The sequence below is a fragment of the Zootermopsis nevadensis genome, unplaced genomic scaffold (assembly GCF_977971745.1).
Source record: "Zootermopsis nevadensis isolate Lab colony 2312 unplaced genomic scaffold, Znev_1.0 Znev_ptg000002l, whole genome shotgun sequence".
Classification (NCBI taxonomy): domain Eukaryota; kingdom Metazoa; phylum Arthropoda; class Insecta; order Blattodea; family Termopsidae; genus Zootermopsis; species Zootermopsis nevadensis.
The window spans coordinates 1,319,310-1,347,264 of NW_028259134.1; the positions used below are offsets into that span (position 1 = coordinate 1,319,310).

General features: G+C 38.0%; 2 protein-coding genes across 8 annotated transcripts in view; one reads left to right on the forward strand and one right to left on the reverse strand.

Annotated features, from left to right (window-relative positions):
* Positions 1–697: 697 nt before the first annotated feature.
* On the reverse strand, positions 698–26,544 carry LOC110828852 (uncharacterized). 6 transcript variants are annotated; one of them, XM_087357794.1, is made up of 6 exons: positions 26,058–26,544; positions 21,370–21,685; positions 6,722–6,886; positions 3,543–3,738; positions 2,600–2,891; positions 698–2,519 (listed from the first exon to the last, which is right to left on the reverse strand). In XM_087357794.1, the coding sequence occupies exons 4-6, from the start codon at positions 3,736–3,738 to the stop codon at positions 959–961; spliced, it is 2,049 nt and encodes a 682-aa protein (XP_087213920.1). In that variant the 5' UTR covers positions 6,722–6,886; positions 21,370–21,685; positions 26,058–26,544; the 3' UTR covers positions 698–958. The 6 variants fall into 6 exon arrangements, with proteins under 6 accessions (XP_087213920.1, XP_021917635.2, XP_087213899.1 ...); XM_022061943.2 differs by lacking the exon at positions 6,722–6,886 and having other exon boundaries at positions 21,370–21,623; XM_087357773.1 differs by lacking the exon at positions 6,722–6,886.
* Positions 4,504–27,955, forward strand: part of Eogt (EGF-domain O-GlcNAc transferase) — a 34,776-nt gene continuing 11,324 nt past the window's right edge. Inside the window, exon 1 of one of the 2 annotated variants that reach the window (XM_022061956.2) lies at positions 4,504–4,595. In XM_022061956.2, the coding sequence (XP_021917648.1) occupies positions 4,592–4,595 (4 nt within the window). In that variant the 5' untranslated portion in view covers positions 4,504–4,591. Of the gene's footprint in view, positions 4,596–11,972; positions 12,075–27,955 lie in introns of those variants that run through there. The other variant, XM_022061960.2, reaches the window with a different exon arrangement.

Sequence of the window (27,955 nt, forward strand, 5' to 3'; positions counted from 1 at the left end):
AGTATCTACTGAGAATGTTATAATTTTAAGTAATTTTAAACAACATTATTTTAAGTTTGTGTATAGACGGAAAATAAAATATTGTATCAATAAAACACAAACATGACGCAATTAAGATATAAATCATTCTTATCCATTTACCTAACACCTTTATCACTTTATAACAGTGTTCTGCAACTTTTCTTCTTTCATGGAACACCATAATTCGTCAAGGACGCAACACACCTGAAATCTTAAACCTCGTGGTGGTAAATTGGTGTTCTGTGGCACACCAATCGCAGAACACTGCTCTAGAACTCATATGTGGATAAAACATCAATCGGCTATGTACTCAAGCTGTTGAAATGTTGGTATGACTGCTTCATATATACAGAAAACAGTGGAATTTTACATCTGCGCCCCGTATAATATTTCATTCTGTGCTCAGGCACGGAGGAAATTTAATTCCCATCTTTTTTACTTTAATCTACTAGAATATAGTAAGAGATTTGTTGTGGTAACCCCCCCCCCTCCCCAAATACTGAAATAGATGACATCAAAGAACGTACCATGGCTTAAGAAACGCATATTTAAAATTGTACGGGCTTGACTTCAAAGAAAATACGACACTTCACTATTACAACGATCGATTGGTTAACGCTGTTTCAGGAAATAATCGCTTTTTTGCATTGAAACCCGTAAATACAAAATTCAAAAGTTACCATTACCACTAGGCTTTAAATTTTTAATTAATCCAGTCACTTACAAGACCATGTCGACCCTGGATTAATTTTCCTTTGAAGACTGTGATTGTTTTTAAACTTTAAAGATTCAACTGTTTCGTATTTATTATTACGTATCATTACTCTTGTAGTTGATATATTTCTGGCAGCAATACGAAAAACAATTAAGGCACGTATAGATTAATGTACAGTAGTTATTAATGCAAAGTTTCTTCAAAATCAGTGATTCATCACAGTTAAGTCCTTGTACCAAAATACGACTTACAGAAACAGTAAAGTTTCATATGAAAGTCTGTTACACAAGAACTTTGACTGCCGTAAGCATTTATTCGACTTACGACACCAGTAACTTCTGTACTGCTGTTGTTGATATGGCGACGAACTGTAGCTTCAAACAGCGCGTCTCCGGGGGTAGTTCGTATCACGAGAACGTAGTCTTTCAAACCCTGATCTTTGGTTTTTTCGTATAAATGTTCTTGAGGATATTGAACAGAGGCACTTTTCACCTCTACAAGCTTAAGTTGTGAACACACTCCATATGGCTTTAGGAGAGAATTTAGATGGTCAACTATTATTAATGACATATTTTTAATTATGGCATCTCCTACTGGCAAAGTCTTACTCCTCTGACATGTACACCAGTGTGGGTCTATACCAGCTTCAGCGCAAGTTCGAGACTTGTAAACGGGAAGGAATAAACTGATTTGTCTAGGTTTTGATTTGGCTTCATTCAATTCCTTACTTCGCCTTCGTATCGATTCGTTTTCAATTTGTTCAAGATTCAAGATATCCAGTAGTGTTTCATAAATATCAAATGGAGTAGTGAGACGATGTGTATTTTTATGTAAATTAGCGATAGCAGTCGGATAAAGGTTTCTGAACCAATTAGGAAACACGAAGAATGCAAACGGTAGTCTCTCTTCTAAACGTCCCTGGTAAGTCTCGCGAATTCCTCCCCATCTAATTCCATGGTCACTCATAAAGATAAAAACTGTGTGATTCAATGAACCTGTGTTTACGAGGTGTTTTAGAAATTTTTCGTGAACGTCGTCTCCCAGACTTGGATAATTGAGAAAATCGTGTGTAAGACTTGCGCCCCAGAAAAACGCAAAAGAATCTTTAGATGACATCGCGATAGCAAAGTTTGATATATAATCAAGAAGGACTGCAACAGACATCTTTGGCCCTATGCATAAGTTCGCATTCAGCTGATTCTTGTGTCCAGCGTCATCTTCGGCTGTCTTCATAAATGGTCTTAAGTAATAGTCGGTCGGTTGTTCCTTAAATCCGTGTTTCACGTACGTAAACAATCCCATCCACGCGGCGTCTTCTCCAAACGCTGTCCGATACCCTGCGGCACTGAAGTTCTTCCAGATCCAGTTGCATTTGTCAAATACAGAACTTGTCTGTGGCCAGCACGTGTCGCGTAATTCCTTCTCTGACAGGCCAGAGAGAACTGGGACCAGATTTGGAAATGTATTATCAGCGACCTTGTTATATCCGAAGAGTTCGATGGCGTGCATTCTGCGTAAGAGAGACTCTGTTTTTGGCATTTGTCTGTGGAAATTTAAACGGGACACAGCGTCCATCCCTAGAATCAGTACACTCATACGTTCCCTGTTTCGACTAGATGTATTTTCTCTAGCGTCTTTGCAAAATTTCTCAACTTTTATTTTTATAGGTACAAAAGCGTGGTAGTTTTTGTACACGATTTGGTTATCCACACTACACGTAACTTTCACAAATTCCTCTTCGATGGAAACTTCATTCTTAAATGATGTACAGTTGTCAGCAAACCTGTAGAAAACAAAATGGATCATCCATAAACTGAATAATAGAGATTTAAACTAATAATTTCGATAATATCTTATCCTTACACTATTCTGTTATCAAAATTATCATTTTCACTGCGTGGTTTGGATCTCCAAAATGGTTGATAGCAGCATTCAAGCTCCTCGTCGCTGATGTTGAAGATTGGTAATGTGGACTTCTTAATGAACAATGACGTGAGATTGGCATCAATGAGAAGAGGGTGTTTCTCATGGCAGTTCAGTGGATTTTCCTTTTTAATGAACTCTCTAATGACAGGATCAAGTAAATCCAGATCTGGAATCCTACATCCGACCGTGTCCACTAGGAATCCAGACTGTACATTCAGAAGTGGTTTATCTGAAAATATAATAAGAAACAAGTTACAGGTGTCACATATAATAAGTACCTTGCAATTTCTTTATTTTGGACATTTTTTTTATATCTTAATTGCGTCATGTTTGTGTTTTATTGATACAATATTTTATTTTCCGTCTATACACAAACTTAAAATAATGTTGTTTAAAATTACTTAAAATTATAACATTCTCAGTAGATACTGTATCTTGTTACATTTTATATTGACGACATGTTTCGATGTGTATTACATCATCATCAGGTCTATCAATTTTAAAAACTGTTGTACATCTTGCGTTGCGTATATTGATTTGTTTGATTTTAAGTTTTTGTCTCTTCCTTTAAATTTGGAGGTTGTGCTTGGATGTTTTATATCGGGTTGTAAGTGATGTGTTGTGTGTCCGATATTAAACGGACGGTAGACTGAGTTGCAGTCTACCGTCTCTTAATATCAATACAATCAATACAAAAAATGTAACAAGATGCAGTATCTACTGAGAATGTTATAATTTTAAGTAATGTTAAACAACATTATTTTAAGTTTGTGTATAGACGGAAAATAAAATATTGTATTATTTTGGACATGTTTCGAAAGTTTTTAAAAACTTTAAATATGTAATGGATAAAACCCTGCTTGTAATCCTTGTTACTTACCGAATGCAATATTGTAAGGCAGTGGGATGTTGTATTGCAACTCCCCTCCGATGTCAAAGACGTAGAGAAGAGATGCAAATATTACCAGAGGTATCCATAGCAGCCATCGACGGAAGGACACAGTTTTCCTCTCATGTTTGCTATAAACACCAGGTGATGGATCAGGCAGGTCTCTCAAGAGTCGTTGAGGCCCCATCTTAAAAACAATCATGAATTATCCATCACAGCTTAAAATAAGATGGAACAGGCGTAGAATTATCTGAAAATGAAAAAGCCCTACACTAGAGAAATATTTCTTTGTAACGTTGCTGCCTTGGTAATTTTTAACAAAAATCCATGAGCCTACATTTTCAAATTAAAGTGTAATTATGTAACTTTGTTTATTATTAAGTTGAACTTATTGGACTTTGAACGCTCGGACACTGGTGTCGTGGTTTCGAATCCCGCTCTCTTATGTTGTGCTTTGGGACAGATCTTAAGGAATCTCCCATATGTTAGGCGGCAAAGTCCCTTCAAGGACGGAAGATCCCCTGAGTTATTAATAAAAAAATATTTTTACGAATATTTCATTATAACAAATTATTTTATGAGGTTAAGAAAGTAAACAGTTCGTGATAAAATAAGTTATTTATCGTCTCTGAGTTTTGTCACCATGTAGACTCGTCAGTAGATGCCAACGTCTGAAGTGGCGATGCTGTGAATTGGATTTGTATGGGGTTGCTCGCATTACAGTTGCCCAACATTTACATCGGACAAACCGACAACATCGTTTCAAAACATTAAACCACACCGGTCTAATGGACACGCAGATGCAGTATTCCAAAGACAGGAAGAATATTGTAAAACGTCCATTCGAATTGACATCGGAAAATCATGAAGTTTCAAACGTTGGCAATCGTGTACCGTACCTCCAGTTCACGTCATTCTAACGCGCATGTGCATTGTAAAAACAGTAGCGAAGCGGAACAACAGTGCGCAACATACAGCCGAAGGCCGATTCCGATGTAGTGGAGTTTGTGACAGGAGTTGAACAGGACAGCGAAGTAAACATGGGTATGGCACGCCTAAATTAGTAAATAACAAAGTGTTTAATTATAATGTGTTGAATATTATATAAGAAATACTCTTGGACAATGACTCTTGTTAAGAAATGTGATTTAAATAAGACAGGCCTCTATAACACAATACGTGTGTATGTTTTTAATTACGTGATGTGGTGCAAAGCAGTTAACCTTATTCCAACCGAGGCAAGTGGTTACATGGCCATTATTGGAACTGCTCACTTAGCAGAACGTGATTTCATAAAGTGTGAGACGCAACCAAATGATCAGTAATAGATTTTCAGGAGACAAACACGTACATTGTATGTTACAACAGGAACTGCCAATATTTAAATATCAAGATTCTTTGTATTAATAGCTTCAGGATCTTTTATGTTTGTTATCCCACGACTATTGTTAAAGACAAAATATTTCCCTTGAGCTTTAATCAGACAATTTTTTGAATTAGATTCATAGACGTCATCAATTTCGGAAAATTTAAAACGCGAAAAGTTCGTCTTATAATCGAGGAAATACCACAGTACTTACGTACTTACAAGGCTACACATAACAGTGTGCTTTAACCGTAACTACGTAAAAATATTGAAACATGAACAACATTTTACATAGTGACATTAACTCGGTGATTACGAATTATAGAATTATTTTGTTAGATATCGAAACGTATAATTATTCAGTAAACATATTAGTGAAGGCTACAGTGGAGTATAATACAAAATTCAAGATGGCTCAGTAGAGTCCAAAATGTCTGCCATATTTGTTCTCCTACGCTGATGGATTTTGTTGCTGTATTGATTCACGATCAGCAAACGTCATGGAAGTATTATAATGTAAGGAGTGGAGATGAGTACTCCGTTTGGAGTACATCTCCATTCGCACGCCTCACTGGTTCGTATAAATCTATTATTGCACCGCTGGAAACACTGTATATGATATCACACAGAGTCTTTGTCAATTCTTAATTGTAAGAAGTTGAATATTTAACGTCTCGAAAAACGTATCCAAATTTCTAAATTATATTGGGATCTGTATTTTATGACATGAAGTTTCGATTTTGTTGTTACTGTTCATAAAGTTGACAGGGTTTGATCTGAACTTAATGTGAAGTAGATATTTTTTCATCTTGAATTATAATTGAATTCACCCTTCGTGTTAATCAGAAATACCAGTAGAGTGCAGTGCAGTAGTGTTAAGAAATCAAACATATCTTTAGCTCGAGTGAGACGACAGGAGACATTTCTTTTACCGTTCTGTCAAACGTCTATACTACATATTCAGACTAGAGCGATTAATATTTCTAAGCGATATATCTTATACTTATCCGGGAATTGGTTCTAGGAGAAACTCAGAAATCTTATTTTGGCTACGAATACTACGTCATTGTCTCCCGAGAGCCCTCTGTATACCACGTCACTCATTCACTACGAATTCCAAGGAACAGACGAGCAGGGGCGGAGCGTTCATGTCAACCGTGTTAGCCCGGCTAACACGCGTTCATTTCAACCGTGTTAGCCCGGCTAACACGCGTTCATTTCAACCGTGTTAGCCCGGCTAACACTTTGAACATCAAAAGAAGTCCTAACTTTCTTGGTTAAATGGCACTTCATACATCTGAACACAGAACTGTAAAGATAAAATGCATCTCTAGAAGCTCCAGCCAGCCAGGAGCTTACCTGTAAGGGTGCTGTTAGCCGCGTAGTCCTAGCTAACACTGGTCTGCTCTTTGCACAGTCGCATTTAGAAGTGAGGCGACAGTGTGTTGACTTGAGGGGTGTAGTGGCTGGATAAGATGTTAGCCACACCTTGGCTGCTATTGCATTAGGTGGTTACTTGCCTGCTGTGTTTTTACGTGGAGCTTTCTACCAAATTCTCGCGATTAGAATTGCTTGAATTTTCTTGTACGCGTGTGCCGTGAACTATGGGAGACCAAATTCGTTACGTATACTCGATTGACGAATTCTGTACGACATCCCTTGCCCACCTCAGGGTCTAGCCTAATACTCCGCAACTTCGAACCAACTAAAAAATGAAAATGAAAATCTAAGCATTTAAAGCAATTCCCTATCGTAACTGTTAACCGGTTTTAAAGTCGTACTATAATTTAAAACGTATAATTACCTCCAATGTTTTGGAAGTGAGAACTGGTTCGAAGATATCACTGCAATGTTGTCTTGTCTTCCGGTTGCCTGTCTGAGATTATTTTCCAACTTTCGTTAGTGGCCATCTTGAAACAAAACGTTTCCGTGGTCTTTGCTGCCTTCATTATCAGGGCAACAAGGACTTCTGAAACGTCGGTAAACTTATACCAAACTACACAGCGCTAAAACTCAGAAGACAGCCATCTTTAGATGTACCAGATGCTTCAAAAATATATAACTTGTACTGAATTTTTAAATATTATTTAGACGAGATTCGGCTTCAAGGAATTAATCAATTGTCGTCATTGACAACATAAATCTAGAAGGAAAAATTATACATGATTTTTAACATGGGATCAGTAAGCGATGATAAACCACTTGAAATACATTTTCTCCTGTGAGGTCGGTAACCCAAAATTAGAAGTCAAGAGTTTGGTGTAGCATCGCTTATTCTAGGGTGTAGGAGATCGCCCTGATTTTAGTGGTCTACACGTCCCTCGATACTGGACTTCTTAACAAATGTTCAACTTCTGAGTTCATTCTGTTACAAGATATATTTCCTCCACAGTTGAAACAGTTTCTTAAAGTAACCTAAGAATCATTCACATAAAAGCCTCTTTCAATCGCGGCACATTTAATAACAAACGTTTACCTGAACACAAAACCTGATACTCGTATTAAGTACTACGCTTTGGGACATTTTACTACGTCATTATTTTTCTCACATGAATCTCTGAGCACTGATATTTTCTTAAATTAATATGTAGTTAAGTCGAAACTTTAAAGGCGAACAAATGACAATCTGCACTTAGGTTTTAATGTGATTCCGACTGTTCACGGAAATTAAAACATGATTTTTAATTTGTATCTTATATGCGTCATGTTTGTGTTTGATTAAATATATTTATTTTGTACAGTCTATATTGCATCAAATATCTAATAGTTTTTAAAATATTTTAAATTGATAAAAAACCTGAAGACGACGGTATTACCCGTCGAAACATGTCGTTTTAATAAAAAGCAGTAAAAAAATATAATGTAAAATCGTATTTACGATTAAGAGCTCTAATATAATATTTTACACAACAAAATGTTTTAATATTATATAATTTTTACAACACCAATAAACTTCAAACGTTTGTGTATAGACTGTACAAAATAAATATGATTTTTAATATGCAGTAATTCTATAAATACCTTAGCTATAATAAATATATTTAGATTACGTGCATATTATTAATATTTTAAGCGTTAGCGCCTTAGTGTTTTAAATTTAAGTAGCGGTGTCTCTATGGGTTATTCAGTAATTTCTGAAGTACATGTCTTAAAAAATTTGGAGCGAGATACAAAAGCTAATGGAACAGAACATCGATACAAGTAACTCTGTCGATGTGATTGAAATCATAGATAATTTTATACAAGAAGTACTTATGTCCAAAGAATGGAGGTCTGGTTCGGGACATGACAAAACGCCTCTTACAATTATTTACAACACTGCAAAGTACAGTTACACTTGAGGCTGAACATAGTTAACCAGGAACGTTTGTCTAGCAGAACACTTCAGCTCCAGGACAATGTTCCCTAATTTTACCAAAAAGAAATTTTCGAAATTTGTAGTAAGCCCACGAAAGATGGATTGTCCTCGAAGATCATCAGATTTGCGATTATTCCTTGCGGAATATCAGAATATCTTAGAGAATAAAGAGTAATTAATCCTGACAATATCCGTCAGACAATGAATGTGATATGTTACGAACTTCAGACCTTGTACACTAATAAAGAGTTTTGTGAACTGTTCAGTGTTTTAAAGATGCTGCATCCGCGTTTAGCATGACGTAAAACACACTGAACAGCATTTATAATAATTTGTATTTATGATCTTGCATGTGATTTCTGCTTCGAGTTATCTTTCATGGCAGAAAAACTGAAATCGGCCTAACGACATTTGCGTCACCTTCTGTCAACCCAAATTTTAACTTTCTCTTTAGTGTAGTCTAGCAGTTGAGGTGTTGGGCCGGTTGGTCTGTCCAACTTCTTTAGCGCAAAAGTGTCTTCAAAAGTTAATATTTTGATGACTGTCTCCAGTGTCTGTGAATTCATTTATGCTTTAGGATGTATCTTTCACATCCTCTCCTAACCAGAAGGCTTAAAGATAAAGCCTTGTTACCCGACTGCTAATTCAATTCAATTCAATTCAATTAATTTATTTACGTGTTTGCCAACAGTAAGAAGCCAATAACAGGCAAACACTGATAATACATACAATAATAATGAAATAAAAATTAAAAATATTACACAAACAGATTAACTAAACTTATACATGTACAGTATTAAATGTAACTGCCAAGTACAGGCAAACCCAAAATAGAAACAATATTAACACAGAGCAAAAAATGAAGAAATATAAATAAAAACAAATAATTAGTAACTTGACATGAGTAATTTACGATTATCTACAAATCTCAAAGAAGAAAGCTGGATTTCCATAATTATTAGCGATATTTTATTATCTTAACATGTAAACTAGTCAAAATATCTGAGAGAATTGTTTATGGACGAACAAAACGAGGTTGATCCTTGCAGCTAAATAAGTTTATTATAAAGATTTTCCGAACAACGACAATAAAAGTGTAAACAAGATGCAGCTGACTTAATGCAATTTATTGTGAACAAATTTTCTGAAGCTTCTACAAAGAAAAAAAAAATCTGTTTTGCGTTACTTCCAGAATTCTGCTCCCAATTTTGACAGCGAATTTTCCTTTTAAACGTGAAAATGATGTGTGTCGGTGAAATGACTAGGTATTGGGGAGGAATTCTTTTCGGCAGATAGGGGACTCCCCTCTTCGTCGCTACGTTCCGGCCGGTTCTCGAACTAGTCTCTCTCTCCAACTGGTATTTGAAGTAAAGCGGCCGGAGCGTCAAGCTCACCATCAACTTCCATCTACTGCTGAAGTTAATGCATGAAATTTCACCTTCACTTTCCCCCTCCCCCCTGTTCATGGCTTGGAGCTTAGGAACGAGTGAAACTTTACTTTTTCCCCGTTTTTTCCTTAAAAATAAGAAAACCCGTGAGTTTGGAATTAAAAGTTACAAAAGGTACTAAATTCTGAGGACGTATGGCCTCCATAAATAATTATTTAAAGACTTATTATTATTATTGTTGTTATTGTTATGTGTGGTCTTACCTGGAGCTTAACGCGTTCCGACCGGACAGTGACTGCAAATGTCGATGTTCACACGGTCACATGTTCACAGTCTTAGTTAGTGATGCTGAAATAGCAACACGTCGCCTTCATCAAAGCGAAGGTTGATTTACGAGGACAGAGGTGTGAAAAATATGACGACGTCTTGTTAGGACAGTGTCATTATCGAGTCAGACAACGTGTCCTCTGCGCAGATTCAAGAATGTGTAACTCGCCACAGGGCAGCTAAAACAATTCTTTGTGGGCATCTAACTAACTAACTAAATGGCTTATGGAACACGAAGGTTCATCACCGAATTAACCAAAGCCCTCCACCGGACCCTGTCCTGGGCCAACAAAATCCAGTCTCCTTCAACTCCTATCTCCCATAGATCCCGCCTGATATTATCCTCCCATCTACGTCTTGGTCTCCCCAGAGGTCTCTTCCCCTCAGGCTTCCCAAATAGTGGACCCAACCAACCAGATGGCTTACGGAACCCGAAGGTTCATCACCGAACTAACCAAAGCCCTCCACCGGACCCTGTCCTGGGCCAACAAAATCCAGTCTCCTTCAACTCCTATCTCCCACAGATCCCGCCTGAGATTATCCTCCCATCTACGTCTAGGTCTCCCCAGAGGTCTCTTCCCCTCAGGCTTCCCAAATAGTGGACCCAACCAACCAGATGGCTTACGGAACCCGAAGGTTCATCACCGAATTAACCAAAGCCCTCCACCGGAGCCTGTCCTGGGCCAACAAAATCCAGTCTCCTTCAACTCCTATCTCCCATAGATCCCGCCTGACATTATCCTCCCATCTACGTCTAGGTCTCCCCTGCGGTCTCTTCCCCTCAGGCTTCCCAAATAGTGGACCCAACCAACCAGATGGCTTACGGAACCCGAAGGTTCATCACCGAACTAACCAAAGCCCTCCACCGGACCCTGTCCTGGGCCAACAAAATCCAGTCTCCTTCAACTCCTATCTCCCATAGATCCCGCCTGACATTATCCTCCCATCTACGTCTAGGTCTCCCCTGCGGTCTCTTCCCCTCAGGCTTCCCAAATAGTGGACCCAACCAACCAGATGGCTTACCAAACCCGAAGGTTCATCACCGAACTAACCAAAGCCATCCACCGGACCCTGTCCTGGGCCAACAAAATCCAGTCTTCTTCAACTCCTATCTCCCATAGATCCCGCCTGAGATTATCCTCCCATCTACGTCTAGGTCTCCCCAGCGGTCTCTTCCCCTCAGGCTTCCCAAATAGTGGAACCAAACCAACCAGATGGCTTACGGAACCCGAAGGTTCATCACCGAATTAACCAAAGCCCTCCACCGGACCCTGTCCTGGGCCAACAAAATCCAGTCTTCTTCAACTCCTATCTCCCATAGATCCCGCCTGAGATTATCCTCCCATCTACGTCTAGGTCTCTCCAGAGGTCTCTTCCCCTCAGGCTTCCCAAATAGTAGACCCAACCAACCAGATGGCTTAGCGAACACAAAGGTTCATCACCGAATTAACCAAAGCCCACGTATCGCGTTCACCATACTTATGAAGATAATCTAGTAATATCATTTTGTATATGCAAATTCGTATGATATCTGAGAAAATGTTTTTTGACGATGTGGGTTCAGTCCCTTCCCCCTTAACAGATTCGTAATACTTTAAAAGGTACGCAGAAACGTTCTGTGCTGATCAATGCGATATACGATGGTGAATGACATGGAAATTGGTTTATAATACGTTTTGGTTAAAGTGAAAAAGAATTAAACTATTAATAAGTACGAAACGGGATAAATGAAGTGCATAATAGTCGTTATCGCGTAATCTTAAAGCCTGGAGGATTTTTCTTATTTGGAATTTTGCATCTTATCGCAACAGATGGTGAAACCAAAATCAGTTATTTTAAATTCACTGCACTAAAAAAATAGGCATTACAGTAATAGTTTTAAATTATTTATAGTAACAGTCAGAGTAGATCTAATATTTATTTATTTCTATCGGTTGTTGTTAAAAAATAACCTGCGTCTTTTAACTTTTCGCAGAATTTGAGATTCTCTCGCGACCCAGTTCTGAATTACGGGGGACATTTCAGTACGAGAAGAACATTTTCGAAACAGTCATGATCGCTGAGTTAATGGACGACAAATTTTTGTAAGTACCAGCTACTTATCTGTTACTTCAATTGTTTTATTTAAGTGTCAACAACTGGTCAGCCGTGTTTCTGGGGAGAAACCCAGTTCGAATGTCGAAGGAGTTGGTGTTTATCGTAGTTTTCCCTCGGTGTGTCTAGGACAGTGTCGAGAACGTAGACCTACCTTTCTATAGACCACGCCTGCCTCCTCCTAAATCCTTACCTATTCATTAATAACTGATGCTATATAACTAGTGTAGTTAAACCGGTGTCGTTAAATTGAGTCAGCCAATTTATCAATAAGTAGCTGTGCATTTTCAGGGATATTATAATTTTTCCTTCACATAAGACGATGATTGTGAACAAGATTGTTCATAACTATATTTTCCACCGTCGTCTACATAATTAGCACAGACATTCAGCCCTAAATTTCCACGTTTTACAATTGAATCCGCTGTAAATACGTAATCAGCTCAGTCACATACTCCCGCTAAATGAAATGTTTGCTTCTGTTGTATAGAATCAAACCAGGACAGATGAAAATATAATTGAACATAAATTCTCATCTTTCCCATAAAAATTATAAGTTTTATCAATCTTCTTATCTTAGTTTATAACCGTATTTAAAAAATTTAAAACGAATATTATAATTTCTGTCGGAAATCAAATTCCAGTCTTCGCTTTACTGACTGGATTATCCCGGCTTGTGTATTATAATTATTTTAAAATACTTACTTCGTAATTATGTATAGTTTATTGACCTTCATAGGCCAGTAGTATAGAACTATCTTGTCTGTTGATTTGTGTCTAAAAATATAAATCAAGTTACATTTGATAATTCTTTGAAGCTGATTATGTATATCACACCGATATGAACCAAATTAAATTACCTCGAAACCTTTCAACCTAATTTTCAAACAAGAAGTGTTATCAACATTTTTTTTTTTGTAGTTTCATAGATGAAACACGTTGATATACAAAGAAACAGAAGACTTCACCATTAGGCATTTAATTTATATGGTTTAACACACATCTAAGTGAACCTGGTTAATACAATCGTAAATTAGGTAAATATGTCTATCATATTTCCTCTTTTTAGTATCAGACAAGTATGAAAAATCATGTAGACGAATTTTTACAAATGCTGATGGAAGTTTATTTGAGCTCAATAACTTCTGTTCTGTAAATAAACGTTAAGATCAGAAGACTTTTCCTGAAAGATCAGTATACAATTCCGTGTCCAACAATTTTGATATGTACAAATAATTATGCATAAGAGTCAACTGTCGATATTCTTTCATCAACCGCTGTAAGCAGGACCACAAATGACGCTCTAAGCGTACCAGTCAGTGAAAAGTACGTCTTTTACCACAGAAACACGCGTAACTGAAAACAGCCCACACGTGCGGACTCATTGAAGATGTTAATCTCACATAACCCTGGTCTAAAGGTCAGAGAATAAGACTGAAACTTAACCCTGAAGTTTGTTAAGATGGAATCTGCATGTGTTTGGAAACTTAATCTCGTTACGTAACATCGGTCTTCATTGAAAATCTCTAGTCTCGTGCAGGAATCAACATCTTTTCCTCAGAGCCTCCAGTAATTACCAGGACAGCACATTAAAATGCGTCATGACATGTTCCTCCCACCCTAAATCATTAGTCAACTTCTCTGCCACCGTAGAGAGACGTGAAGTCTATGCTTCAGGCGAACGTAGTAGCTGGTGACTCACAGCCTGTGGTTACATTCATACGAATCGCCGCGTATACATAAAACGCGTAAAACGAGAATCGTATAAATGACAGTAGATTTTTTGAGTGATTAATTACGAGAGGCCTTGATGTATAATGGTGATGATGTAATGCAATCAACAAGTAGGGATGAAAAATACGAAGGAATTTCGAAATTGTTGACGTTTCCATAATACAGCTTCTGGGGAACAAATGTTATACAGCCCAAACATTTATCCCTTCCCCTGTAAGTATGCAATATGCACGTTATTCTCGGGTAACAATGTTAAATAATCCGAGCATTAGTAACTAAGTCATGAAGAGAACGTGTACTTTATAACATTGTTTAAAAATATATATTCAAGTGAAAAATGAAGTTTTCTAAAACCACACAATTTCTTTGTCCAAACCCTGGATAAAAGAGTTTAATTTTGTCAAGTACAGTCAATTTCGAGAAATCAAATCTCACGACAGATATACTGCATAAGTAAGAATTGTGTGTCCTTGTACTTTGTTAAATGTACTACATATCTACAAAAGTTTAAAATAAAGTTATTAAAAAATTATACGGTATTCGTTACGTAAAAGTCTTTTGGGTAATTCTGAGAAATCAAATTATCGAGTTCCTTTTAAAGACGTTATCGTGAAAAGAAATTATCCCGACAGCTTTCAGTGGAGTCCTCCAACACTAGAATCAATCGAAATGTCATCACAAATTCAGAGATGAATAATTACGATAATTTTTGACCTCCACATAAAATAGTGTAGTTGCGTCATATTGTGATTTATTAAATTAAAATTAAATTATTTGGTTATTCCGTCAAATCACAATGTATTTAAAATAAGATAATTAAAATAATTAAAATATCATTCTGTGTTCCATATCGAATAATCGATTTACAATTGGAACAGTTACAACATGTTTCGGTTTTATTAAACCATCATCAGGTGTAAAATTATATTAAATTTAAAACTCAATTACAATTTTTTACAATTTTTCGTAGTGTAGTTTTTTTTTTTTTTTTTTTTTGGAGGTCGTGTCCAGATATTTTCATATAATAGATCAACTTTATTGTTTGAAGTGATGCTTTTGATGTTTACATCGGTCAGAGATGAAATAGTAGACAGCACAGTTGTGTCTGGAGGTGATCCAGAAGTATTACCGTATCCGATCAAGGTTTATTACCACATAAGCCTTAATTTTTCCCGCAATAAAACGCAAATGACACATCAACTGATGTTTACTGCAGATAGAATTCTGTTGTCCCATGTTCAGTCTCTGTTAACAAAGCAAATTACACTACTAAAGTCTCGAAATGATTCCTTTGTTCTTCGTATCTAAAAATGCTTTAAATAAACGTGTTAGAACTCTTTGCGATTTATATTTGATATTAAGTACTGCCTTGTCCTCCAATGGGAGGAAATTTTGTTGCCACAACAACACGTGTTTTAGTTTTGATGTCAGATGGACAGATGTACACAGACCAAAAATATAGATCCTGCTGATTCAGTGTAATTTGATTTCTGTTCGTACACGTAGGTATTGTAGTGAACTGTTTAACGGTGTATAATTACAGGCTGCTAACCTTTTGCTTATCTGTCTGTAATTTAATAGTTCTTTTTCCTGTACAGACATGACGTCATTGGCTGAGAGAGGACACTGTAATGACACAGATTGAAATTTTTAAACAATGCAAAATCTGTAAGACTTGAGGTTCTCACAGCGGTGAATATGAAGATTTCTGTCTTCTGGGTTATTGCGCTGTGTAGTCTGGTCGAGGTTAACATCGACCAGACTACACAGCGCAATAACCCAGAAGACAGAAATCTTCAATGCAAAATCTGTAAGAAATGTAATCGTAAAAGTATTAATTCTGATACGGAACTACATAGTAGATGAACGGGCAATTTTATAAAGACTATTATAGCGTTTGTTTGGCGTCCATAATCTGTAATACTGATTTTGGTTCTGCTCGTTACGGCCTGGTTTATGCAACGGGACGGCAGGTATTCGCCCATCAAAAACTATTTTTTTCTTATCTGTTCGTTTTATGGTTTTTAAATGCGTTCTAAGAGACAGACAGGTGTTCTAAAAGATTTGTATTAAGAGACGCTACTCGGGATTCCGAGAGCTACTAACAAAGCTCTTATTTATTGAGTTTGATTCTTAAAATGCTCCGTCTTTCGTGCAGATATAATAGATATGATAACTGATCAACTACTGTATTTGAGAATTTGAAATATTTTACGGTGATTTATTAAAAATTAGGCTCTGCTTGTGAAAGTTTTATTTTATCTAATATTATGCAATCACATGCCTTGTTACGGTTTCACGAAAGCATTTATCTATAGTAATCAGTTAAGCAAGAACTTAATTAGTATTATACAAGACTTATATAAGTTGTGTCATCTAGGGCAGTGGTATTCAACCTGGGGTACGCGAAGACATCTTAGGGGGTACGTTAAATTTAAAAAAAATATATTATTTTATGATAAACATTGAATAATCAGTAATGTAATTTATTTAATTTATTTTAGAAGTAGATTATATACTATGTATAACTTGAATTATACACCAACAAATTTGGGGGTACAAAGTTGAAGAGAAATTATATCTGGGGGTACGCGAAGACATCTTAGGGGTACGTTAAATTTAAAAAAATATATTATTTTATGATAAACATTGAATAATCAGTAATGTAATTTATTTAATTTATTTTAGATGTAGATTATATACTATGTATAACTTGAATTATACACCAACAACTTTGGGGGTACAAAGTTGAAGGGATTTTATATCTGGGGGTACGCGAACAAAAAAGGTTGAATACCACTGATCTAGGATATCAGATGCATCAGTGATTATTTTCTGATAACGAAAAAACTGCTGCTCAAAATTTAATCTGTTGAAGGCCCAACAAGATTTTGTTACTTAAATATTTGTTTCATGTTAATTATTATTTGATATATTATGTGCGGTTTTTCAGTCGGACAACCTGTTTTATAATGACGTAAAATTCGACGTGTAAGTAATTACAAAGATACTTTGTATTATTCCAGAAATGTCAGCCTGTATATTGTATAAAATTTCATTACTTTTCAATTCTACAGCTTACATCTGCATTACTCCATCACGAAAAATACGAGACTACTTAAAACTTAACAATAGAATTCTGATTATACGAAGGAACTCGCATTAAGAGTGCAGTGTTTTATAAATATTACGGACAGTGAGGGATTGTAATCTGAGGCTAGAAATGATGCAAGCACGCGACAGATAGGACACTCAGTCTGAGTTTAAATTCGTTTGCAAACCCTAAAATTCCAAATTTGCAATAGACGTATTAAAAATTTCAGTTTCTGTCCCTTATTGATTCAGTTTCTCAGTTAATGTTATCAAAGACCATCATTCGACGCACGCATCAGACCCAAAATTTTGGACAACTTCATAAAAAATAGAATTTACCATTTCGTCACGTTCAGTACATAACCAGACGTAACCGTTTGCTACAGAATTATGACGTGTGAGACATAAAACTTCCAGTCCATCAACTTCATTGCCACTACCACAGAATCTTATCTGTTCAGTATTAATGTAAACGGCCGATTTCCTATTGAAGCAGTCTGCAGAGCGCCATGATAATTTACTTTTCAGCATTAATTACATACGAAAGAAGTTCGATTCCCGACAAGGGCGGTAATTTTTGTTCTCCGTTAACTTACTCAGTGTCTGAGAGTCACCTGGCTTCTTGCCTGACGTATAATATCGGCTCCCTCCCTGTGATGAACCGGCCTGGTTTACAACTGATTTCTCGTCTCTTTTAGGTGCAGAGGTTACGAATTTGTAGGCATGTAATAAACCATTGTAAGACTTGAGGTTCTCACAGCGGTGAGTATGAAGATTTCTGTCTTCTGGGTTGTTGCGCTGTGTAGTCTGTACGATGTTAACCAACGTTTCAGAGGTCATACTGCCTCCGTCATCAGGGCGATGAGTATGATGATTTCTGTCTTCTGGGTTGTTGCGCTGTGTAGTCTGGTCGATGTTTACCAACGTTTCAGAGGTCATACTGCCTCCATCATCAGGGCGATGAGTATGAAGATTTCTGTCTTCTGGGTTGTTGCGCTGTGTAGTCTGGTCGATGTTAACCAACGTTTCGGAGGTCATACTGCCTCCATCATCAGGGCGATGAGTATGAAGATTTCTGTCTTCTGGGTTGTTGCGCTGTGTAGTCTGGTCGATGTTAACCAACGTTTCAGAGGTCATACTGCCTCCGTCATCAGGGCGATGAGTATGAAGATTTCTGTCTGCTGGGTTGTTGCGCTGTGTAGTCTGGTCGATGTTAACCGACGTTTCAGAGGTCATACTGCCTCCGTCATCAGGGCGATGAGTATGAAGATTTCTGTCTGCTGGGTTGTTGCGCTGTGTAGTCTGGTCGATGTTAACCAACGTTTCAGAGGTCATACTGCCTCCGTCATCAGGGCGATGAGTATGATGATTTCTGTCTTCTGGGTTATTGCGCTGTGTAGTCTGGTCGATGTTTACCAACGTTTCGGAGGTCATACTGCCTCCGTCATCAGGGCGATGAGTATGAGGATTTCTGTCTTCTGGGTTGTTGCGCTGTGTAGTCTGGTCGATGTTAACCGACGTTTCAGAGGTCATACTGCCTCCGTCATCAGGGCGATGAGTATGAAGATTTCTGTCTGCTGGGTTGTTGCGCTGTGTAGTCTGGTCGATGTTAACCAACGTTTCAGAGGTCATACTGCCTCCGTCATCAGGGCGATGAGTATGATGATTTCTGTCTTCTGGGTTATTGCGCTGTGTAGTCTGGTCGATGTTTACCAACGTTTCGGAGGTCATACTGCCTCCGTCATCAGGGCGATGAGTATGAGGATTTCTGTCTTCTGGGTTGTTGCGCTGTGTAGTCTGGTCGATGTTAACCAACGTTTCGGAGGTCATACTGCCTCCGTCATCAGGGCGATGAGTATGAGGATTTCTGTCTTCTGGGTTGTTGCGCTGTGTAGTCTGGTCGATGTTTACCAACGTTTCAGAGGTCATACTGCCTCCGTCATCAGGGCGATGAGTATGAAGATTTCCGTCTTCTGGGTTGTTGCGCTGTGTAGTCTGGTCGATGTTAACCAACGTTTCAGAGGTCATACTGCCTCCGTCATCAGGGCGATGAGTATGAGGATTTCTGTCTTCTGGGTTGTTGCGCTGTGTAGTCTGGTCGATGTTTACCAACGTTTCAGAGGTCATACTGCCTCCGTCATCAGGGCGATGAGTATGAGGATTTCTGTCTTCTGGGTTGTTGCGCTGTGTAGTCTGGTCGATGTTAACCAACGTTTCAGAGGTCATACTGCCTCCGTCATCAGGGCGATGAGTATGATGATTTCTGTCTTCTGGGTTGTTGCGCTGTGTAGTCTGGTCGATGTTTACCAACGTTTCAGAGGTCATACTGCCTCCATCATCAGGGCGATGAGTATGAAGATTTCTGTCTTCTGGGTTGTTGCGCTGTGTAGTCTGGTCGATGTTAACCAACGTTTCAGAGGTCATACTGCCTCCGTCATCAGGGCGATGAGTATGAAGATTTCCGTCTTCTGGGTTGTTGCGCTGTGTAGTCTGGTCGATGTTAACCAACGTTTCAGAGGTCATACTGCCTCCGTCATCAGGGCGATGAGTATGAGGATTTCTGTCTTCTGGGTTGTTGCGCTGTGTAGTCTGGTCGATGTTTACCAACGTTTCAGAGGTCATACTGCCTCCGTCATCAGGGCGATGAGTATGAGGATTTCTGTCTTCTGGGTTGTTGCGCTGTGTAGTCTGGTCGATGTTTACCAACGTTTCAGAGGTCATACTGCCTCCGTCATCAGGGCGATGAGTATGAAGATTTCTGTCTTCTGGGTTAATGCGCTGTGTAGTCTGGTCGATGTTAACCAACGTTTCAGAGGTCATACTGCCTCCAACAACCCAGAAGACAGAAATCTTCATACTCATCGTTGCCTGTATTAGTGAAGATAGTCTTCGTGCAATTTGTTCGAGTCCCTCGGTAAACATCGCTGTTCGTCTTCCTCAATAAAGTGCAATGCAAAATATTGATAACTTCTTATTACTGTGCCTATCCGTTCCGGATGTTGGCGAACAGCATAGCAATTTGAGATTTACCGGCTGCTACTTGAAACAGCCCTCCAGTGGACCAATTTTTCAGGCTCTGAAGCCAGGAGATTCTTGGCCTGCCAGGTCCCCTCTTTCCGAATACTTTTCCCTGGATTATCAGCTGAAGCAGCCCGTATCTATCAATATTTCTCATGATATGACCGAAATATTCCAACTTTCTCCTTTTTGTGGTGTTAAAAACCTCGACGTCTTTGCGGAGTTTCTCGATAACTTGTTTTGTTAGTTACGCGGTCAGTCCAGGAAATATTTATAACTGAATAATGTAATTATGTTAATGCGGACGAGGCTAGATATCTTATTCGCTAGTCTTTTATCTATCAGCATGTTTGTTTCGAAAAATTTTAATAACCTCCACTAAAATATTGTAAAACGAGGATAAGCCTAACATTCCTACATTTGTGAACACTTTGTCAGTGGAGAATGTAACGACAGGCCCACTTTTGTTAGCATCTGTGCCACGAATTTACGCCAGTCGTCGAGGTGAATTGTACTCAGGAGGGCGGACGCCCTCATTGATAACCCCCCCCTCCCCCTCGTAACGAGATTATAAAATTACCACTATTAATATAGAGACATTCCGTATATTTTGCAAGATCCAGTTATTTCCAAATTTTGAGTTCAAATTACAGATGATTATGATGATAATTTTGGAAATTGGCTCGTTAAACCCAAATCGACCTTTGCGAATGACGCCAGTGATATCAGAGTCGGGGATTCCCCACGTCATTGTGTGTGTGTGTGTGGGGGATTTGCCTCAAAGTCGCAGAATCTCAATGAAATATATATTTATTAAGAGGTTCTCGAGTTGTTAACAGCCCCGTCCTTGCAAATTTAATTTGCAACAACTCTATTGAAGTCTGACGTCATAGTTGAGGGGTACAAATTCTATTTCGTATTCGAGTATTCTTTCTTGTCATATCTTGTCTCGAAGCTGTCTATCCTGAATGAAGGAAAATTCTGCCAGACCACTTTTCGAATTTCATTATCCGCGTTTAACTTAATTCCACAACCAGATGTCCGCACGGTATCGTAAAACAGATGACAGTGTCCTTCACAGCTCTTTATTTCTAATCAGAAGCTGTGTAACCTTTGCAATTAGTACAGTGTTGTTAAATAAACTAAACATTAGTATCTTTTACACGTAGGATTACTCTTTAGTATCACGTATGTGTTATTAGAGAGGAATTTACTGTTATTAATTCTATGGTTATCATACACAGATTCTGATATTAGGCTTAATTCATTGCAAAATTATACAATTCTGCACGATAATTTACAAAATAATCACACGTAAATTGATCCGCGTAAAAAAAGTAGGGCGTAGCATTTGCAGTGTTGTGCAATGGCAACCCGAGAATCGATGAAAACTCGAGACACCGAGGCAAAGGACATTGTCGCAGTAACTTCCATACTCACGTCTAATAAAAATGACGACATGACAGTAACAAGATGAGCTTTCGGAGGCGTTGATCTGCCTGGCGAGGTGACGCAGGATAAGGGGCAGATGGTCCGGTTAGTCCACACAGCAGAGCAGTGGAAGTGTGCAGAAAACGGACGTCGTCTGCCCGGGGCTCGCTGGCACAGCCCCGGAAGCCACTAGATGTTCGACTGGGAGGCCAATATTCAGGAGCAGCTCTGGGTCTACGCCTGCGCCCTTCTTCGCACTACAACTACGAACCCCCGTTGCCATGGCAACAATACGTTATCCATGCCAGTAGAGTAATTTAGCGTCCTTTTAAAAAAAACACATCTGTGTACGATGTTGCGAGACAAAGTATACAGGCAGGCCTTATTCTGACCGAAAAATTCTCTTGAGCAAATCTGAGTTAATTCTTCAAGTTTTTATTTCATTTTGTGCATTTATGAAGTTAGGGCTTAGTTCAGGGCTCGTGACGTCACTATACTCTTAACCTATGACGAACCACACTCACAAAGATAACAATAATTAATAAATAACTTTAGATGTAGGGAACAGAGCGAATAGATCTCTATGAAAATACTTCATTTTGCTTGGTGTGATGTGTACGCAGAGACGAACGGAATGCAATAAATATCTCCTTGAAGCACAATCTCTCTTGAGAAGTTGATAATCACGCAGATAGGCTTTTGTGAACACGGTAATGAAGCTCAGATTCCTATAAAATGTGTGATTGAGCGGCGACCGTGCTGCCTGGATTCAAACTTAGTCCTCTCAGGTCGTACCTCTGTATGAGGCGTTACTGTCAAAATTCGGTATCGCCAGGTCTGTGCATAAAAGTCTTCCAGAGAGTCGTAAATTCCCATAACTTAGCTTTTCTAAAAGTATTACAGAATTACCAAAAAGTACGTAATTTTCTCAATTCCCACATACGTATACGTGTCTATGAGACCTGAACATTTTCATTAAAATTTTATTTTGAAACGACTGTCATTTGTTTTATCTCGTTACGACAATTACTCGGATAATTAAAGTTAAGCAGCTTAGTCAGACTACTGAATTGGTTTTGTACCTAGAATACTAACCACGTTCAAACAGATATTATACGAGGGACTGAGTACAGACAAAGAAGAATAATATAAGAGATAAGACGGGATACTGTGTATTTACTGATGTTCTTGCAGAACAAAGCTACGTTTGTGATAAGGGCTAGAATGAACTGTGTAATGTTTCAAACTTCGTAATTGGTCCTTGTTTGACTGCAAGATTACTCGAACCGCATCTATACGACCGTGATTTTTATCAATTTATCACCGTTCCCTAAAGCCGCAGAGAAATATTAATAAATTCGTGAATTTGGAAATTACGACTCAACACATAACAGTCCTTCGATTGCAACTGGAAACTACACCTCATCGACTGTCGACTTAACCAAGTTCTGAAACACCCTCGATCTGCACAGTTCCTTAGGATGAGGTAGCAGTTCGCACTCCCCTAGAAGCCCTGATCTCTCGTGGCTGGACACCGGAATAAGTAACAAGTCGCGGATTATCGACACGATGTGACCCAGTTGTTGGAAAAGTGGGCCACAAGTTGTTAAACAAGATCTCAAATATGGACGCATTATGTGGGATAATATGAAAAGCATGGATTGAGTCGGCCGTGGCTAATTTTAAGATCGTAACTGAACATTTGCGTAGAAATACTGAGGAACATTGCGAAGGAATGATCGCGTTGAGATTCGAAGCAGGTACCTCCTGAATACGAAAGATGAATTCCAACGTTTGACATGCAGCTTGGAATATGATCGTTAATAATATGTAAGTAGGTCAGACTATTGATTGATTGATACTGGATCACCGATAACACAGTAAGATTTAATCGCCATAAGCAAAGTGCAGTTTTAATTATCTTCGTTCTAAATATGAGTGAAGGTGTTATTTTAAGGGAGGGTAACATGACGTCCTGGTAGAATGTAAGTTACTGAAACTCAACTGCCCCCATAAGAAAAAAAAAATAGGGGAAATATAAGGGTGGTCACTCCCATTTTCCCTTACTTATGTTTATACGAAAGATATCTCGATATTGTAGAATGTGGCGAGATCTAAAGATAGGCAAAAATCTTTCGCAGATGTGCAAATTGTAATTTATAGAAATGAGGACGACTTAACAAAGAAGATTTTACACTCCTATGCGGTACAAGACAGCAGGAAGTTTCTAATGCAGAAATATTATCAGATAAAACGAATATCTTCGCTTTCCCGGGGGAGAATCCCCCCTGAAAGAGAAAAAAAAATATTCATTTATAAATTATCCCAAAACACGTCTGCATCGAGACTCGAACCAAGGGCAGTTTCTGGGTTCGTGACATTAGTTTCCTTGATATCGCTGGAACGATAAATACTGTTCTTTGCGCCGTTCTTCCGCGATTGGTTTCCGAGCTACTGAAAACAACTTTATCGGGATTCGAACCGAAAACATGTATCCGGGGTTATGTAAATTTCTCTTGAAAACAAAAGACTTCTCTTTTGGTCCCATTCTTCTATCGTGCTGAACCACTCTCGTAAGGAATCGAACTTAGGACACTTTTACGTTCACTGTTCTTTCCCTGGTATCAAGGATTACGTATGCCAAGTTTGATGCAAATCGGTTTAATTGTGCAGATCTGAAACGTTATCAAAGATTTCCATACTTTTGAAAATACAAGAAAGTGTAAGTTGTCTCACACTTTTCTTTTTGAATCAGCTTTCCACAGTAGCTTATACTTTTATTTTAAGTAAACTAAGGTCTGTAAATTACTCTAAAATATACAACAATTTAATTAGTGAAATACACGTATTCAAATGAATACGCCTTTCCGATGTACGACCACCCCCATGGAGCAGAGCCCTCTTTTAAAAACGCAATTGTAGGCTCACGAAGTTCTCACACATTTTTAAGGAACCCAGATGTTCATTACAATGTTCACAAGAGCTTGCCACTGGTCCCTATCCTGAGCCAGATGAGTCCAATCCACACTCCCCAAACCCGATTACCCTAAGATCCATTTTAATATTATCCTCCTACCCAAATGATATATTTCCTCCTGCCTGTTAAACCAAAATTTGAAAGCATTTCTCATTTTTCCCATGCTCTACGTGTCCGGTCCATCTCAGCCTCCTCAATTTGGTGTTCCTGATAGCATCTAATGGAGAGTACTAATTATTAATCTTCTTATTATTCGCTTCTCTGCAGCCTCCGATGTCTTCATCTTTCACAGGTCCAGATATTCGCCTAAGCATCCTGTTTTCAAACACCGTCGATATCTCTTCTTCTCCCGTTAACGTCAGAGACCAAGTATTAAAATAGCAAATAACATTTTCAGTCACGACTGTCATTTGTGGACATCGTCTGTCTCGTTCCGTTTAGACCACCAGGAGGTGTTACTAGTTGTGGTAAGAACAGCAGATCAGTCACTGTTTCTGCCCCATTTACGTGTACGTAATCAATACTTTTCGAATCTGCAGTGACGTCGACTTTATTTCACTCTTGTGTGACTCTTCTTTTTACTTACCGACATTTCCAATCAATTCGTGATTGGCCCATGCTCTTACGTCACACAAAATCAATACGTCAACCACTCCATGGTTGGTACATTGTCCGGACAGGTGGCAGGTCGTTCGTTTTTTAATATGGCCACGCAGCGTTCACGAGGTTGGCTATACTGGCGCAATCTTTCAATTGTTACTGCCTGATGTGAAGACTGATTACAGCCCCTGCTCGGAATAAATCTGTGTTGTGGTTAATTCACTTCCTGATGAAACTGAAGACGCAGTGTTGGAAGTTGATAGCAGTAGGCCATTGATATTCAGCCAGTGATGCCAGTTCGTAAATTATTATACACTTGTTACCACAGATAGCGACTTCTAATGTACTTCTGGCTAGAAAGAAGTTTGTGTTGAATATCACTACCTGTTTTCTCTCTCTCGTTTGAACTTTTAAGTACTAATAGATTTGTAATGTTAAGTATGCATTGTTTTAATAATATATTAATTGAAATAATTTAATCAGGTCTAATCCAAACTACTATTCAGTTTCCAGCCCTGTAATAACAGAATATACGAGTAAGTTAGGCAACTTGATTTTCGAGGTATCGCTTTATCGCTTGTAGGTCGAGATCGAATAAATCGATATGCAGAAATCTTTGAAGAGATTGTACAAAGCAAAAACTCCGAAAAAGTGTCCTTAGTTTGAAACCCGGGCGGAAGATCATTTCTTTAGCTCGAAAACTAAAAACTATAAATTGTTTTGGCGACGTGGTTAGAGGAACCCGACAACTGTCCTTGGTTCGAATCTCGGTGGATATGATGGAATTTTGGGATAATAATATTTTTCTATAATATTGAACTATACGTATCGAATGATGTGGCCTATGATTGGCTTTATATCAATAGAAACTGAGAAGAAATGTAAGCATTTGTCGAATTTCACTGCGAGCACTCTGATAGTATCAGATAAAATAAATCGAAGATCATGATTTCCAAAGCCGACTTAACAAAAACACACAGAATTTTAGCTATTTAGATAATCGTTAAAAATATAAATTAATAAAACACTTCTTTCTGCTATATAGAAGTAAAGTTTAAATATGTTATGCATAAGCTTATAATATTATCCAGTACAAACAAAAATTAATTTAAATACTTACTAATAAAATATGACTGCTGTCTTCACCTGCAGAATTTGTTGACTCCGCACCAATGCAAAAACACCCTATGTGTTAATCTTCAGAGATGTATAAAATCATCCATGAGTTATCGTGGTCACATTCTAAACGTTTTGTTACGTGGGACACTGAAAAGTAACATGGACTTTACATGACGATGAGACACCCTTCGACGAACAATATTTCACATTTTAATATTCAAGTCCGTTCCACAAATACATAAAGTTAACTAAGATCAAAACACTGTCTAACTTCACACGAAAGTAAAAAAGTTTATTACGAAAGTGTGCACAGTGAGTTGATGGAATATTATTGTAAACGTTTGTACCACAGCGTAATCATTCTTCACGATGTAGTAGGCGTGTGTGGTCACATATCAACGGAACTTGGTATAGCCTACACACACACACAAATAACAGCTTAATCACAAACTTGCATCGGCTGGACTTAGGATCCTAGCAGAGGAAACAGCTCGCTCTGCGTGCCATCTGGCAGCTATAGAACACAACGCAGGCCTCGGTATCTAGTGGACACTGCTCCTCGTGAGCGTATTTGTTTGATTGTGGATCTGGACAAGACACAAACAAGGACAAAGTTAGACGTCGTTAAAATTCTTATTTTTTATCAAAATGTTTGTGTTCGTGTTCATTTAATGACTCTTTCTTCTGATATTAGCACCTCGTTGGTTATATAATCTTATAATATTGAGTACAGGTCGTAGAAATTTAATTTATTTTTTGTTGTGTATCCCTTTTTAAAATTTAACTTTCATTTCATGTTATCCGTGTTCCTGTTTCTGATAGCATAGAAAATTAAAACACAGACTGCGCTTGTAGTATTTTGGAATATATAATTAAGCAGGATAATTTATAGTAGATGATATTATGACGATCTGATGACTATAAAGACGACTCTTGACTTTGAAATATCAAATACCAAATGAGAAGTTGCAGATTCGTATCGAATGTTGAAGTTGTAGGCGCTTTGAACCACGCCCAGTTTCGAGTCGAGCCCTCAATAAATATGACGCCTTTACGTAAATAACTGGTAAAACTGCTTAGAATTCATATTTTTGCATTGAACTCAATCGAATAATTTCAACGGTAAAAGTCTATAGCAGAATATAATTAATTTGAACTGAATTTGTGATTGTTGATGTGACAAACAGCCTGTTTCTTTCAAATATTAATTAAAATTTAACGTTTTTATTGTCATTCCACAGCCCTCATTATGGTATCATCGTAATGCTCGTCTGTCCTTAAAATAAATGACGAATTCTCCCGAAATCATGCCTCCTTTAGAATTCCTAACTCTCTTTATTCGAGTTTACTACCAGGAATAATATCAACTTGGCACCCGTGATTGTTTGTAAGATGAGAACGACACTTGGTGTAGGATTCTGTTGTTTTTTTATATAACAGATCGTCGAGAAACTTGCTAATTCTGCGAATATAACACAACATCGTCATGTCAGCTCAAAATCTTGCTGGTTAGCATTACATTCCATAGCGATAAGTAAAAAAGCAAAATAATTTCATTCAGGAATTGTCGCTTTGGAACGGATAAAATTTCCTTTTCAACCGGAAGTTGCATTTACCGGAAATTGCTGATCACTGCTTCGCCGTCGTTTGTACATCGTGATAATGCCCTTGCAAGTCGTGAAAACAACAGAACTGCTTGCGTTTTCAGCAGCATTAGAAACATTTTTGTTTACCAGTTTCTAATTAAAGACTCGAGACATTATTAAACTGTGCATGTCTTAAAAAGCATTCGTCTTTCTGTGCCCCATAAAGTTATGCAATATGCAAGATCACCCTTTTTAATAATCAGTAACTTTGCGTTTTGCCACATTATACTTACAGCTCGTCGTTTAATTATCA